The sequence below is a fragment of the Quercus robur genome, chromosome 10 (assembly GCF_932294415.1).
Source record: "Quercus robur chromosome 10, dhQueRobu3.1, whole genome shotgun sequence".
Lineage (NCBI taxonomy): Eukaryota > Viridiplantae > Streptophyta > Magnoliopsida > Fagales > Fagaceae > Quercus > Quercus robur.
The window spans coordinates 37,687,834-37,703,064 of record NC_065543.1 but is presented as its reverse complement, the minus strand read 5'-3'; the positions used below and the strand labels follow the sequence as shown (position 1 = coordinate 37,703,064).

The 15,231-nt window shown below is 30.9% G+C and overlaps 1 protein-coding gene across 1 annotated transcript; it reads left to right on the top strand.

The window, feature by feature from the left end:
* The first annotated feature begins 1,623 nt into the window (after nt 1–1,623).
* Nucleotides 1,624–14,228, top strand: LOC126703389 (agamous-like MADS-box protein MADS2). The gene is made up of 8 exons (XM_050402347.1): nt 1,624–1,989; nt 9,421–9,499; nt 9,851–9,912; nt 10,130–10,229; nt 13,288–13,329; nt 13,413–13,454; nt 13,675–13,814; nt 13,920–14,228. The coding sequence occupies exons 1-8, from the start codon at nt 1,805–1,807 to the stop codon at nt 14,002–14,004; spliced, it is 735 nt and encodes a 244-aa protein (XP_050258304.1). The 5' UTR covers nt 1,624–1,804; the 3' UTR covers nt 14,005–14,228.
* Nucleotides 14,229–15,231: the final 1,003 nt, after the last annotated feature.

Sequence of the window (15,231 nt, the reverse complement as noted above, 5' to 3'; positions counted from 1 at the left end):
GAGCTTAAATGCATGCGGTCTAGTAATTCCCTTTGTTCTTGTCCCTGATTTTGTTTCTTGTCCTAAAAAAAGGATCGCAACCGACTGATTCAAAAAGCATGAAGTTTTCGTCTCATCTTTCAACATCCTTTGACTGTTTGTTGGGTTGATGATCAGTCTAACTCACTTTTGAAATGGAATTGAAGTTTATTTCAAAGAATCTAGGTCTAGGTCAAGATGACTAGGCCTATATGATTCTAGTTATTGGGAAATATATTAATAGGCGCTCAAGTGTTCCTTCCTTATCTCCACAAAAGATGCATTATGTGTCTTATATATGTATTCTTTTTTGGAGTTTTGACATTGTTAGAATGATCTACCTTGCAATCTTCTATTGGAACAGAAGATTGCATGATAGATCATGCAGATTACAAAGAAACAATAGAAGAACTAGGTGACACTAGTGTGGTGCCGACTCTATGATCCTCCGACAATTAAGTCAAGATAGTTTTTCTATACTTTCAATGAATAGAGATTCAGGTTTTTCTCATAATTAATGGGGTTGAATGTGTTAAGTTATGATTTTCACATAACATTTATGTTGGCTTCATTCCTTAACAAAAAGTGTTGTAATTTCATTATTTATTTCCTTGTATTTTGTGGGATTTAATTATAATGAGTTTAGTATTAAGTTGGTAAAAATTGTTTAAGGAGTTGATTTAGTGACTTGGCTTGCAACTGTAGCACCCACGAAAGGCCATGTGAGAAGCACATGTGAAAATTCAAGAGTCAGTGCATTTCGCAAGTATCTTGCGACTTGGCCAACCTACGAGATGACTCGTGAGATGACTTGACAATTGAGATTTTAAGTGTGACTCTTATACCTTTTATCCATATTATATATACCCTTATTATCCACAAAATTATGAGGAGGCTATTCAAAAGAAAACTCTAGAGAGGTTTCTACAACACCCACCATTTTAGAGAGAGCTCTCAACCAATTTATCTTTCTTAATTAAATTGTCAATTTTTCCATACATTTCTAATCTTTCCTTTCAAAGGAGTTTCCTCACAATTTCTTAAGAATTGCATTACTTGATATTCAGATTTTGTAGAGAAATTCCTAAAAGAGTTTGGGATCCAGAAAATTTTATCCTCACTTGGGTTTATTGAGACGTTTTTTAGGCATAAAAAAGAAAAGAAGATAACAAAGTCATTAAATTATAGACCCTAAAAATGAAATTAAAAAAAAAAAAAAAAAAAAGGAAGAAAACAAGATAAAGAAAGAACAAAGGTTGGCATTCAGTATCTTCAAAGGGAAAATATATAACTAAGACCTTATAAAAGATCCACTACTGAGAAGTCGACACGTGTGGAACCAAAAGTACGTGACGTTTAAGGTTGGTGTTGACATCCAATAGACATTACAAAGTAACCTAGTCATTACCTAGTAAATTGATAATGAAATTTAATTTTAATATATATTTTTTTGTGGTTAAATACATGTCAGTTGTGTATCTAGATGATACAGTGAGAAACATGGGATGTAATAATCTGAAACGAATCAAAACCCACCTGTAGATACTCATGTATACATGAAAAGTACAAAGATAAAATCAGAAGTAAACATAAAAAAAAAAAAAAAACACTTGGACAACCTTTCTCGGGGTTTCCATTTCTCTCACTGTTCCTATTTTATCCCATTTGGTACCCTAAACAAACAGACTCTTTATGAAAGTTGGTTCATCCTTTAACCAAGACTAGAAAGAAAGAGAGAGAGAGTTCTTTAGTCTTAGTTTGTAAGCCAAAAAAAAAGAGAGAGATCATGGGGAGAGGAAGAGTTGAGCTTAAGAGGATAGAAAACAAAATCAACAGGCAGGTGACATTTGCTAAGAGAAGAAATGGGCTGCTCAAGAAGGCTTATGAGCTCTCAGTTCTCTGTGATGCTGAGGTTGCTCTCATCATTTTCTCCAACCGTGGCAAGCTCTATGAGTTCTGTAGCAGTCCTAGGTATAACTCTCTCTCTCTCTCTCTCTCTCTCTCTCTCTAAATATATACATATATATGTGTGTGTGTTTATGTATTATGATATATGTTTATATATATGTTTGTATGTGTATATTTCTCAACTTTGGATTTTGTATGCTTAATGGGTGTATGTGACCTGTTTTTTTGCAAGATCTGTGGTTTATATGAAGTTAGACATTGCCATGGTGCAGCTTGATGATATTATGGATACTTGTCCTTTTCTTCCCCTAGACCCTATCTCTTTTTTGATTTTATTGAATTGATTGGCTCAGGTTTTGATCTGTTTTTCTGTGTCAGCTTTGATTGATTTTGCATTCAAGTGAAAGTTGAGTTTTTTATGATTTTCTCTCTTGAAGATCTAAGCTTTTTTTGTTCCATATACTATCTTCTCTTGTATTATAATATTTTAGTAAAAAAAATTATATACTAGCAAAGCATCTTTTGAGCTTTTAGTAGGGGATTACTTCAATAATTCACAGATCCACAAGACCCTTTTCAGTGAAGATGTGAATCCCTCTTCGTTATCTTTCTCTCAAAATGAAATCGGATCAGTAGTGGCCCTAATGGAAATGATCAGTTGATTCTCAGATTGAACTTGTTCTTATCAAGTTCAATAACTAGGGTTGTTTCCTACCTTTAAATTTATTAAGTTGTTTAACTTATTGATTATGAAGAATAAAGCAGGAGTAACTTAACTGAAATAATCATTATTTAGAGTATATAACAAACCATTAACAGCACTGGTTTACTGTTATGATTCGGTGCCAGGGATGTGACGTTTGATGTGTAAGTATGCTGCACTTTGTGCTGCAGCTAAATAATTTTTTATTGAGAGACAAGGCTGTCTGTTTGCTTTTAAGTTGCAAATTAAACAACCCTTGTAACCAGTGTAGAATGGTTTAATTTGATGTGTAATATTATTATTAATATTATTTTTTAAGGAGCTGATAAAGCTAACTTTAGTTTTTATTTCTCCAATATTAATTGTACTCTTCAAATAACTTTAGACTTAAATCCAAATCTCAAAAAACCATATCCACAATTTTTAACTTGAAGACTTAGAATTACAATTAAAAAAAGAAAAGAAAGAGGAATTTGACTGCTGCTGTGTGTGTGCATATATTTTCATGATATAATAGTAATCATTCTAACACAAAAGAGCTATTAAGTTACATATTTGGTGTTTAACGATTTTCCTTTTTTTTTTGGTTGAGAAAATAAAGATTGCCTTTTTTGTGCTATTGAACTTTGGAGTTTTATGCATATATTTTCATATTATAATGCTATTGTCATCCTTCCATCTGATCGTATAGCACGAATCTAGCTATAGGTAATGAGGTCACTAAAGATATTTTATTTTTCAAATTAAAAAGAAAATAGAAAAAATGAAAAAAAAAAAAAAAAAAAAAATCACATGAGGCTCGCTTTCCAAGTATGTTGGAGATATATGGCAATGAATCTGTTAAAGGTTTAAGAAGAAAAGGTCATAAAAAATTTGTCTTAGTACTTTAAAATGGGGTTTCAAGTTTTATGGGGAATTGTTAAGGGTCTTGTAACTTAATTTTTTGCTCCTTCATAATATTTATTATGAAGATATTTAAGGTTCAAATCTCTCATCTTTCAACTATTGAATTGTGAAAATAAAAATAAGAAGAAGTTTTCTTGAGTATTTTCTTTCTCAAATCTCAAATGAAAGTAAAGTTTTGGAATTTATTTTTTGTGAGAAAGGCACTTTTAATGAACTTCTTTTACTATATGAATAAATTAACAACAACAACAAAAACAACAAATAAAGTCTTAATCCTAAAATTTTGGAGTCCGTTATAGATTCTCAACATATTATTTAGGGTTGGTCATATATATTTTTTTGTCTTCATTCTACTCTATCTAATGTTATATTTTTTGTTACTCCCTTAATTGATATGTCATTTTTTATTATATCAACTAATGTGATTTTTGGTCTTCCTCTATCTTTTTTCGTTTCCTCAACTTGTATAAACTCATTCTTTTTTATTGGTGCATAAGTTGCTCTCCTCTACACATAACCAAACCATTTTAAGTAACTTTTTCTTATCTTTTCATCAATAGGGACTACTCTTATCTTTAAGCAAATTTCGTTATTTTGAACCCTATCTTTTTGTGTATTTCCAACTATCCATCTTAGCATTTTCATTTCAGATATACTCATTTTATGAATACACTGCTTCTTAATCGTCCAATATTCAGTTCCATAAAGCATAATTGGTCATATAGTAGTGGATTGAGCCTTGTTTGTTTTTCTAGCGTTTGATTGTATTCTTGAATTTGCTCCGAAAAGAATTTTTAGGCATTTAGCTCGTATGATTTTTTTAAAAAAATACTACTTTTGCATGGAATTAAAAAGAATGTTCATATTTTCTTGGTCAACCAAAGATATTTTCAATAGACCAGAATTTTGGGTCACTATAAACAGCTGAAAACATGAAAAACATTTTCTTCTTATACTACATTTATGATATAGCCCATTGCATTCTCAAGCTCATTGTACTCTAAAAAACTCAAGCTCATTATTATGTACTTTATTTATGATATAGCCCATTGTACTCTAAAATACTCAATTAATATTAACGTAGACAAGAATAAAACTTAAATATTAAATCTTACTTCATAAAAGCATTTTTGTAAAAGAATGAATTATAAAATATTCATATTATCGCTGAGCTTTTTATGATGCTATTGATATACATGATATATTGAACTTGTTCAAAGATCCATGAAGGTACTGGTTCCGTGGAAAATGTTTTAAAGAACGTAAGACAGGATGACAGTTTGCTATCCTGGAGCATGAGGTGAAATGCAGTTTATAAGATACACAAAGTTAATACACACTCTACACTTTATGGTTAAGATATCTCATGTTGCACAAAAGAGCCTACAAATAGAATTCTCACACACAATTGATTGTGAATACTATAATGAGCTTGAGAATATCTAACAAGCAAACAATAGAAACAAAGATGAGTAGAAAGAAAAATAGATACAACCTCACTCAAGAGATGAACATGAAATTTTTAAATGATTTGATAATAGCTAATACACACAGGATGTAGAGGATGAATTCACCATATCAAGAAGGTTACAAAGTGTTTAATCAAAATGCACTTTCAAGTTATAAAATAACTCTAAAACTCTCGCAAACTAATTCAATAGCACTCTAAAAAATCAATACACAAACGGTCTTGTCTCACTTAAACAATAGACAAACACTTGTTACTTTTCAAAGGAACTCACTCCATACTTTTCTACGAGTCCTCACATCTCCCTATATGCAAATACTCTTGGCTAAATCCAACTACATTTATATTACTGTCTATTTATAAGACTTCAATATTTATTTCTTTAGTTAATTAAAAATACAATTTTTAGTGGACTGGTTAGTTCTTTAACAAATAATAGACTTTCCTTCCACTTCAAGAAAAACCCAAACCAAGTTAAATTAGGAATTTGAGACAATTTCTAACAAATCACCACCTTAAATAATCTTACTTCTTTTCTTAAGAGTTCCTTCTTAAATGGTAGAAGATGTTGGTGGCTTTCATAGTATAAGATTTTCTTTCTTCTTAAATGATGCATGATAGTTTTGTTCAACTTATGCATTAAGTATGATGTCGTGCCCTTATTTGTTTATTAGCCATTAATGATGTCGTAGTTTTAAATTTTCTTTTTGATAATATGTATAGTTTTGATTTTGGTGCTAAACTAGATAGATATCAATTTGCTAAACTAAAAATTCTTAACTCATCCCTTTAAAGCTTAAGAATAGATCTATTTTGCACGAGTTAAACTTCACCCTCAAAGGTAACAATGTATATATGTTGACAGGAAGCTAGATTTGTATAATGAGATTGAAGTTTAGATTTTTCATGAGTGGTACTTGTCGGAAGCTTCGCCAGGATTTTAGTTATACTGATTCAAGAACTCAATAATAACTAAATGAGCACAAGAGTTATGCTAAATATTTGAGTGAATGAAAAAAAAAAAAGGAATGATGGGTTGGTGTAATTTTTCTTTTTGAACATTAGATAAGCTAACTTTGTTGTTAGTGGTACTATTTTGTGTGTGTCTATATATATATATATATATATATATATTTAGACAGTGGTCACATTATATTCGTGACGATAAGTATAATGAAATGTATAATAACAAATGATGTCTAGGATTTTTTGCTGAGATTTTCTCTCAATTTTTATTTTCTTTATTTTTGGAGTAAAAGTTCCTCCCAAATTTAGAGTCGAGGTATTGAGCAAGCTTTGGCTCATGATTTAATCCATCTTACTTGTCATGAATAAAGAATTCACAATCTTCCTATAAAAAACTAAAAATAAAAATAGAGTTGTAGTTTACTGATGATATTGATAATCTTTTCTCTCATCTCATACACACACATACATACATACATATATATATATATATATATATATATTATCTTTCATAGTTTTATTTTCTTTTTTCTTTTTTTTCTTCAAAAAATCTCTTAGTCTCTCTCTTTTTTCTTTTTCTTTTTTTTTTTTCCTAAAAAAAAAACAATGATTTTGATCTTTGGTTATCTTTCTTTCCCTTATTTTATTTAGCGGTTCCTTCATTATTCATAGTCTTATTTTTATTATTCCCTATCTTTTCTCCACAAGTCTCTTTAGTATCTTCTTAATTTATTTTGTTTTCATGACGATTTTGACCTTTAGTTTGTATGTTATTTATTTCCACTTATTAGCCATTCATTCATTACTTATTTACCTTTACAATTTCTTTTTTCACATTTCCCTCACAAATACCTCAATCTCTTTTCTATCTTCTTCACAATGATTATGTTCCTTTTTAGATTCTTCTGTATAGATAATTTCCCCCTTGTATGTAACTTCTTTATATAGTTGTAGACTTGTAGTTACGTTGTTGGAATTGGACATGGATACAATCATTTCTTTATAATAATTGAAATAGGAATTAACTTTCTATGCCACACAATTTCAATGTCTACTTTTTAAAGAATTTCTCCATGTACACATGTAGATGATGAATTAAAAATTTCCAAACATCAAATGGGTTTATGAGTAGAATAAAAAGAACTTAGGTTTATATGCATGCATATAAACATTTTCTTATTATTTTCCCCTTCTTACCCAACAAGTAATGATGAGTGTTGGATTGAGTTACATGAATATGGCCGACTTGATAATTGTGTTTTTGACTATATTGCAGTGAATAAAACTTCAGTTATTTATTAGTTCTTATAATGTTTTAAAAGAGATAAAAAGGGTTTAAAATTCCAAGTCTTGAATGAAATGGTAGTTGAATTGAACTTGTTAGTCTTTGAAAATAATATATAACACCATTTGTTTTCTATTGTTCAATGCGACCAAATATTTCACTACACTTAATGCACTACACCTAAACCTAAAGTACTCAACCTAAGTTTTTCCTACAATATAATAAAAAAATTTATCTTTTATTGACTCATTTTTATATTGCTATGTAATTTTTAAAAGCTCACATTTTTTTCATCATATATATATATATCAATGTAGTTTTTGTTACTTGTTAGTTAAAATAAGTTAGAAGACACTACTATATTAAAATTAAGCAATTCAATATTAATTTTTTTTTATTAAATCACTTTTGGTCTTCAGTAAAAAAAAAAAATATATTAATTACTTTTTTTTACAGATTCTTTATTTGACGTTGTATGTATTAATATATATTTAAATATGTATCATATATAAGCCAAATGCCTCACCATTAAAATATATATTCCTTGGAAAAAGGAGAAAAGGCATTATGGTTTCTAATGAGCTCTAAGTCAAATAGTACTTCTTCCTCCTATAAGAATGAGATTAAGGCTGAGCTCATTGATTTAAGGCCTTTTAAGTGTGTAGGTGATATACCAATTAAAAAATACAAAAAAGATAGGGGAAAAAAAGAAAGATAACATATCAATGCTAGGTAAACAAACCTACATGCATGAAAATATTATCTCAAAAAAAAAGAAAAAAAAAAGAATACATGCATGAAAATAATAACATATATATCATAAGGTGTGCTTAAAGATAACTCAGATAAGTTGCTTTTAATAGGTTATGGTTGAAGCTCCTTAAGTGAAGCCTAGATGACATCCAGCCAAAGATGAGTTAGCCTTTCATGCATCTTTCTGGCAAAAGGTCAACTTAAGATACCAAGTGTACATAACCCTATCCTCGAAGTTAGGGTTGCACTCTATATTTCATCATTTAAACCTCCAATCAGTTCCAACTTTTACCTTATATCATAGACAACCTTGGAGAAACCCATAAGCATTTTGACATTGTACCTTCCTATATTGCATATATGCCATCTATCCCTCTTCTCTGGTAAGGTGCACCATCGTCCTTTAATGATAAGAAAATTAGACATTTCAAAGCATAACTTAGGCAGTTAGCTTTTCTAATTTGTTACTGAATATGCATTACATGCAAATTTGTTCTTGTGAGCTCCATTGCAATTGGCATCCCCTTGAAGAAAATTCATAATCCCAAAGGAGCCTACAACCTTATAAAATTTTGAATTGATTGCTTCAATTCCACATTTTCCTCTCAATTTATTTGTTGATTTATTACAATCTCCTAATTTTCTCCAATAATCAATACCTTAATTTAGTCTTCAATCATATAGAAAGTATAAACTTCCAATACCTTTCACTATCAACAACTTTTACTTGAAAAATCAAATGTATCTAATAAAGGTTACTGTACTAGCTAGAGTTCACCCAGGTGTACACTAGGCTACACTGGGAGAATATATTTCATTTTTGTAGGCTTAACTTTGAGCACTAGAGAAGAACAACTCCTATATATACATAGTTAAACCCACTATTATCCCAGCTAGCTAGTTAGTTTAAACAGTACTTAACCTTGATGATCCCCTCAAAAAGTAGAAAAGAATATTTGTGGAAAGATATTTATTGCATGGTGGCATGCAATTGGTTGCAGTGCAACGTGCAGTTGGAAGCTCACAATTTCCTTGTCTTACCTCATATCATATTTATACAAATCCTGATGAAAGACATGTGATGGGGATTTAGTAATGGGATTTTTAGTGGCTCATAATAAGTTCTCAACGTCCTATAATGTAATAGTTGTGTGGATGACTGGACGTGGTAAAGGATAACATCTTCTTATACCAAAGTTTATACTGCATCTTGATTAATTACTTTATAACTATTCACAAAGTTCATTCTTCTTACTCCAATTTTATTATATACTCACATATATTGAGCGTCTTGCTTTAAAGATGTAGTAATTAAATGGTATTTTTATTTATTTATATATTGTAGTGATTTGTAATTTTAGCTAGCTGTTAAACAAATGGACTCATTCTGATTATTTTTTCCTTCCATCTTAGCATGTTGAAAACACTTGAAAAGTACCAAAAGTGCAGTTATAGTGCAGTGGAAGCCAGCCGACCAATTAATGAGACTCAGGTAGCTTGAAGTTTTCTCTCATGCCTCTCGTACTAAAGAATAAAGATGACATCATCATATGGATCATACACATGATATTGTTTTATAGAATGCCACTTATATTTGGTGGACTCTACAAACCTGTGACCTGTGAGACTCACATGTTGTGAGAGGAAGGTTTCATGAGACAGTCTCCTATGATAATTTTTCCATAATAAGATATTTTTATCCAAAAATTATCATATTTTACGCACACTATATACATGAGTTTTTATGCATATTCAATGTGAAATTTGGCCCATATGTATGTTCTTTTGGAGAATTTTGCTTGTCACGACAAAACTTGATTATGTTCATTATGTTCCCAAGCAGAGCAGCTACCAGGAATATTTGAGGCTAAAATCAAAAGTTGAGGTTCTACAGCGAGCTCAGAGGTAATCTACAGTCGTTAATTGTGCAGATTGATTAATGCCTTTTATTGTGTTACTTGGATATTATTCTTTTGAGTGTGCCCAATTTACTAACCCAAAGAAAAAAAATTTGTTTAACTTAAGCTGCAAGTTATGTGTTGATATTTGTTTACCAAACAATCTGTACAAGCAGCAAGATTGAGTAGAATTTATTTTGAATTCTTGATCTTGAACGTTGTAGAAATCTCCTTGGGGAAGATTTGGGCCCATTAAACACAAAGGAGCTGGAGCAACTTGAGAGTCAACTGGAGACATCCTTGAACCAAATTAGGTCAACTAAGGTAAAGAATTTTTGTAACAACATATAGCTCATGTATTCAGTCAGTTAATAAATAATTACCATCTTGTCTATCAAAGTTGCTGATGGGCTGATGCACATATTGAAGTCACAACTCACAAGTGCACCATCATGTGTCAAATTTACGAAGAGTTTCAGTTTAAAAAATTTCCTCACAAGTGGGCCGATGAACTCTAGCTAAGCTGGTATCTTTTACCCTTGTAAATCCTAGGTAAAAGGTAATGTGGTGATTCAAGACCCATAGAATATGTATGTAAACTTATCAATTAAAAAAAAATCCATATTTGGACATTCGTTTTAGTAAGATTTAAAATTACATTGCCGTGTGAGTGGCACATGCTATGACAAGTGGAAGTGCATCTTTAACCAATTGGATCTAAAGAGAACAAAGCTTGACATTAGTTGTCTCATATATATTTCACCAACTTTTTTGTTGGATTTTAGACCTTTAGAAAATACAATTTGTTTAACCTAATATAATAGTCAAGTTGTTATTTAGGTCAATTATGAAAATTTAGGTTAAAAAATAATAAATTATCTCATACACAGTGAAAAAATAAAGAACACTAGTGATATGATGACCAAAGAAAACCAATGAAATCGTTCGATTTCAAGGTAAAAAACCTGGGAATGATTTAACCTAAATATTTCACAAGGCAACAATTCACTAAATAAAATGGAAGTTTTTATAATAGATTTAACCCTAAATCTAATGCTACCTTTTGTTGTACTTTCTCACGTGACCACACACAGTTCTAAATCCATAGGCCTTTCTATTCTAAATTTGTTGCACACAAACACTTCTGGTTGTGACTTTGAGATCTCCACTCAAAACTTTAGATTATCAATAGTAATTGATCTTGTTGCAGCAACTTATCTTCACTGGTTCATGCAATATCAATCTAATCTCCAGTAGATACTTGTTGAGTTAGAAGGTTATAGAACCTCATAGAACCTCACAAATCTCATAGGAGTAACTCACAAGTCTTGAAAAATGCGTATTAGGGTTTTTCTTTTATACTTAGCAGTGTTGGACTCAAATCCTAAATGTTTCATGGGCACTCGATCAGTTGAGCCTTACAGTTTCTGAATTCTTCTTTCTACAGCTTGAATGTTCTTGAATCTTGACTTAAATCAACTTGAGTAATGTCTAAACCTATTCTAAGACATAAATATCTTATACTAGACATGTTATTGTACTCGGTTTGCCAACATACATAAAATTAGAACCTAAACATTAAATCCTAAATATTTAGAATCTAACATTTTTCACTAATAACATTATTGCACCATAAGAGCAACTCTTCATTTTAAAAATGGTCCATTTTGTCTATTGTGAATGCTCTTACAATTCAATTTAAATTTCAATTTTTTAATGAAATAAAGTTTAGAATAGATCATTTGATGTGGATATTTTTAAAAAGTAGTTAAGTAAAATAGAAAAAGTATGTTCTTATCCTAAAATAAACATAAATTTTTTCACAAGTTAATGTGAATACTCTTATGATTTAATTTAGATTTTACAAATCTAAAGATATGTAGTTTGCTACGTTATTTAAATTTTTTAATAATGTGGCAATTTATACACTTTCAGATTTCTATGAAAGGGATAAAACTCATTTTAACTTGACACAATCTTTAAATGTTTAAGTTCACAAAGAAGAATAACAGAAAAAGCCTAAGAAGACATTTAATTTGTTGATAATGATTTTCATGTTACATTGTGAAGGCTAACTATATAGACTTCATAAAACTTTTTTACCAAGTAAAAGAACTTCTAAATTGATTGTAATTAAATTCTTCCCATGCACCCTAATACTATTACAGATAAGGAAATAAACACATAATATCTAAGTATATGAAAATTAGATAAAAATATATAATAGAAAATTAACAATTAATAAAACTGACTTGTATTGTGTCATACATCAATCTTAAAAGCTCTTATGCAAGTGAGATTGCAAAAATAACCAAGGCTTATCCTGGCAAATCTTGGTCCTAAATTAATTTACTCACCAAAGCTTCGGCTTAGGCTCTTAGCTGAAAGTTTCCATGAATTTTGGCAAAAGTGAGTAGGTTGAAGCTGGTATCAAACCTAACATTGCTGTAGTACTTGTGGTAATTTTAGAATCGTTTTCTGCCGTTCACTTCAAGCCAGGGTCATGTGATAGGCCAGTTTTCCTTTCCATAAACCTTGACAATCTTGTTTTTGTCCTTATAAAACCAAATTCGATAAGGACATCTTTCCCTTTACTGACATTGTTTTGACTTCCTTTTCTGTTGCGTTGGTCACGTAAGACTTGCCTTAGTGAGCAACTGAGTGTCAATTTTTTGTTGAACCACAATAGGAAAACATTTTAGGTAGAGTTAATTACAAAACTTGTCTGAACTACTTGCTCTTCACCAACCTCAGTTTGAGCAGCTTGGTTGAGTGATTTGAATAGTTGGCTCATGGCAGCCTGTTCAGCTTGGTTTGGACTCCAATGTAACCCTGGCCAGTTTCTGTTTCTTGTCGGCATTGTGTGAACCTAAACGACTAGATTTTATATTTTGTTAGATAATTGTTAAATGATTAAAGTCACAATTTTCTAATAGTTTAAATTTTTGGAACAAGTGATAATTTATCATGATATCAAAGTAAGTAATCTTGAGTTCGAACTCTGAATCCATTCTATTTTACCCCAATTTAAGGTGATTATCAGTTCGAACCTTATCTCTATTTTACCTCCCAATTGTAAGTTAAAAATTGTATATGTTGAGTATCATATATAAAGGAGAATCACTTAAGAGGAAATCTGGACTCACATGTGTAAAGAAGAGTTGAAATAATGTTTATATAATCAAATTTACCATCTCGTGATAGCTTGTATGTTTTGGGGACAAATGGTAATTTGTATTAGATATTTATCTTATTGGTAGCATTGGGTGCATGATGAAATAGTCTTTTCTTCAGTTCAAATCTAAAATTACATTTTCTGATACTACACAGTTCTGTAATGCATTTGATGAGATCTTTTGACTAGTTATTACATGTTTTCCAGACTCAATATATGCTTGATCAGCTTGTTGATCTTCAAAATAGGGTATGTGTCTCAAAACATGTCTATTTTTTATATGCTTCTATGCCTCCCGCTTTTGATATATACTGCCCCTCATTTTGGTTCAGGAACACATGCTGGTGGAAGCAAACAGATCACTTAGGAAGAAGGTATCAATACAATGTTAAATTTTGTTTGCAAATATGAAAATAGTAAGCTCAAGATAACAGGTCATGACTAGGCGATTTGAACTACTCGAAATTTGTATGACTAGCTATGCTGCTGACATTTTTTCTCAGTTTATCTTCTCCCTTAATCTCTTGCCACTCTAGCTAATATATGATAGGCTTTCAAAGAAAATGCATGCCATGAATCTTCTCTACATTACAGTTGGATGAAAGCAATAATGCACAAGTTCCCCTTCGACAAGCATGGGAAGCTGGAGGCCAGAGCATTCAATATAGCCAGCTTCCTCCTCAATCAGAGGGGTTCTTTCAACCTTTGGGAGGCAATTCCACACTGCAAATTGGGTACCTTTGACCCTCTTTAATATCCAGTAATTCATTAAGTATTATTATTCCTTCCATACTTGATACTATTCTCCTTATATTTTTTTGAAATTTCATTGGTAACAGATACAATCCAGTAGCTTCAGAGGAGATGAATGTTGGAGCTCCAGCACAAAATGTCCATGGGTTCATTCCTGGGTGGATGCTTTAGCCTGGATCTTCATAATAAATAAAAATTGGTTGTGGTGTTAAATGCAACCTGTAATTATCATTGAAGACAATAAGTGAATATTTGGAAGTTGTAAGCAGGACATAAAAAGACAATTACTGTTTCATAAAAACAAGGAAGCAGTGTGACATTTGCTTGCGATTATAGAGAATTGTGAGCACTTAAAAAGTTTCCATGTATAGTAATTTTGATGTTTCTGTCAAAAAGTTGAGCATAACATTGCCAAATCTAACCAAATTGTAAGAATCAAATTTGAGGTGCAAAAAGACAAAGATGAAAGGGTTACTATTGATACCCGGAGAGTATACTCTCTCCCTCTCATATAGGGATAGGTCTCACCTATTATAAGGTCCACCCCATGTGAGAGGGAAGAAGTATACTCCCAAACTACCTAATAAATTTTTAAGATGAAAAACTTACATTGTACTATTGAAAAGAATAAAGTTTAAGGTTATTTAAATTTTGTCCTTTAAAATTTAAAAATTTGAATTGTGATGCCTAACATTATATAGTAGTTTAATTTAAACTTTTCCTTCGCATCTGGGCACGAGGTGGCCATCATATGCCACTTTAGCTTATCATGTGTTTCAGTTAGGCAAACCAAATTATGTAAAGACAATTAAATAACTCAAAAAAAACTTTTAAAAAATTAAAAATATAAAATATAATAACTTCTTAGGATTTTTCTTGGCATGCAAACATAAAGTCAAGAATCTTAGTTGACAATCACTTTCCATAATGAAAGAAAAAAAAAAAGACCATTGATGTTCAAGCAAAAGAATAACAAATATTAATGAAATATTGAAAAGAACCAATAAGCTAGTACCTAATAGTACCCAAAAGCAAAAGAATGCATCATCACACCATTTTCTTTGAAAACACTCACTTACCATTTACCCATTCAAGATGAGCTCTCAACCAAAGCTTGGATAAGCAATGTCAACCAGTATGTTCCGTCTCTTCCAATAAATCTTGCCGACCGACCAACCATCAATATCAAACTCATCAACCTCGTCAAGTAAAGTAAACCTATCTTAATTAGTGGACAATAAAGAAAGGTGAAACTCATCAAGTAAGCAAACGTAGGATGCGTTCGTAGCCTACATATAGACACTCAATTCTTAGAATCTCTTCAATAATCATTGGGATACACCTATTCTTCAGACAGTTAACTTAACTCTCTTATTCTTATTCATAACATCCTATGCA

Excerpts from the sequence above, each read along its gene's own strand:
- LOC126703389 (XM_050402347.1), top strand. The coding sequence starts at position 1,805 with ATGGGGAGAGGAAGAGTTGAGCTTAAGAGGATAGAAAACAAAATCAAC. Across the intron at positions 1,990-9,420 it reads GAGTTCTGTAGCAGTCCTAG|CATGTTGAAAACACTTGAAA; the intron begins GTATAACTCTCT and ends CTTCCATCTTAG. Across the intron at positions 13,455-13,674 it reads ACAGATCACTTAGGAAGAAG|TTGGATGAAAGCAATAATGC; the intron begins GTATCAATACAA and ends TCTACATTACAG.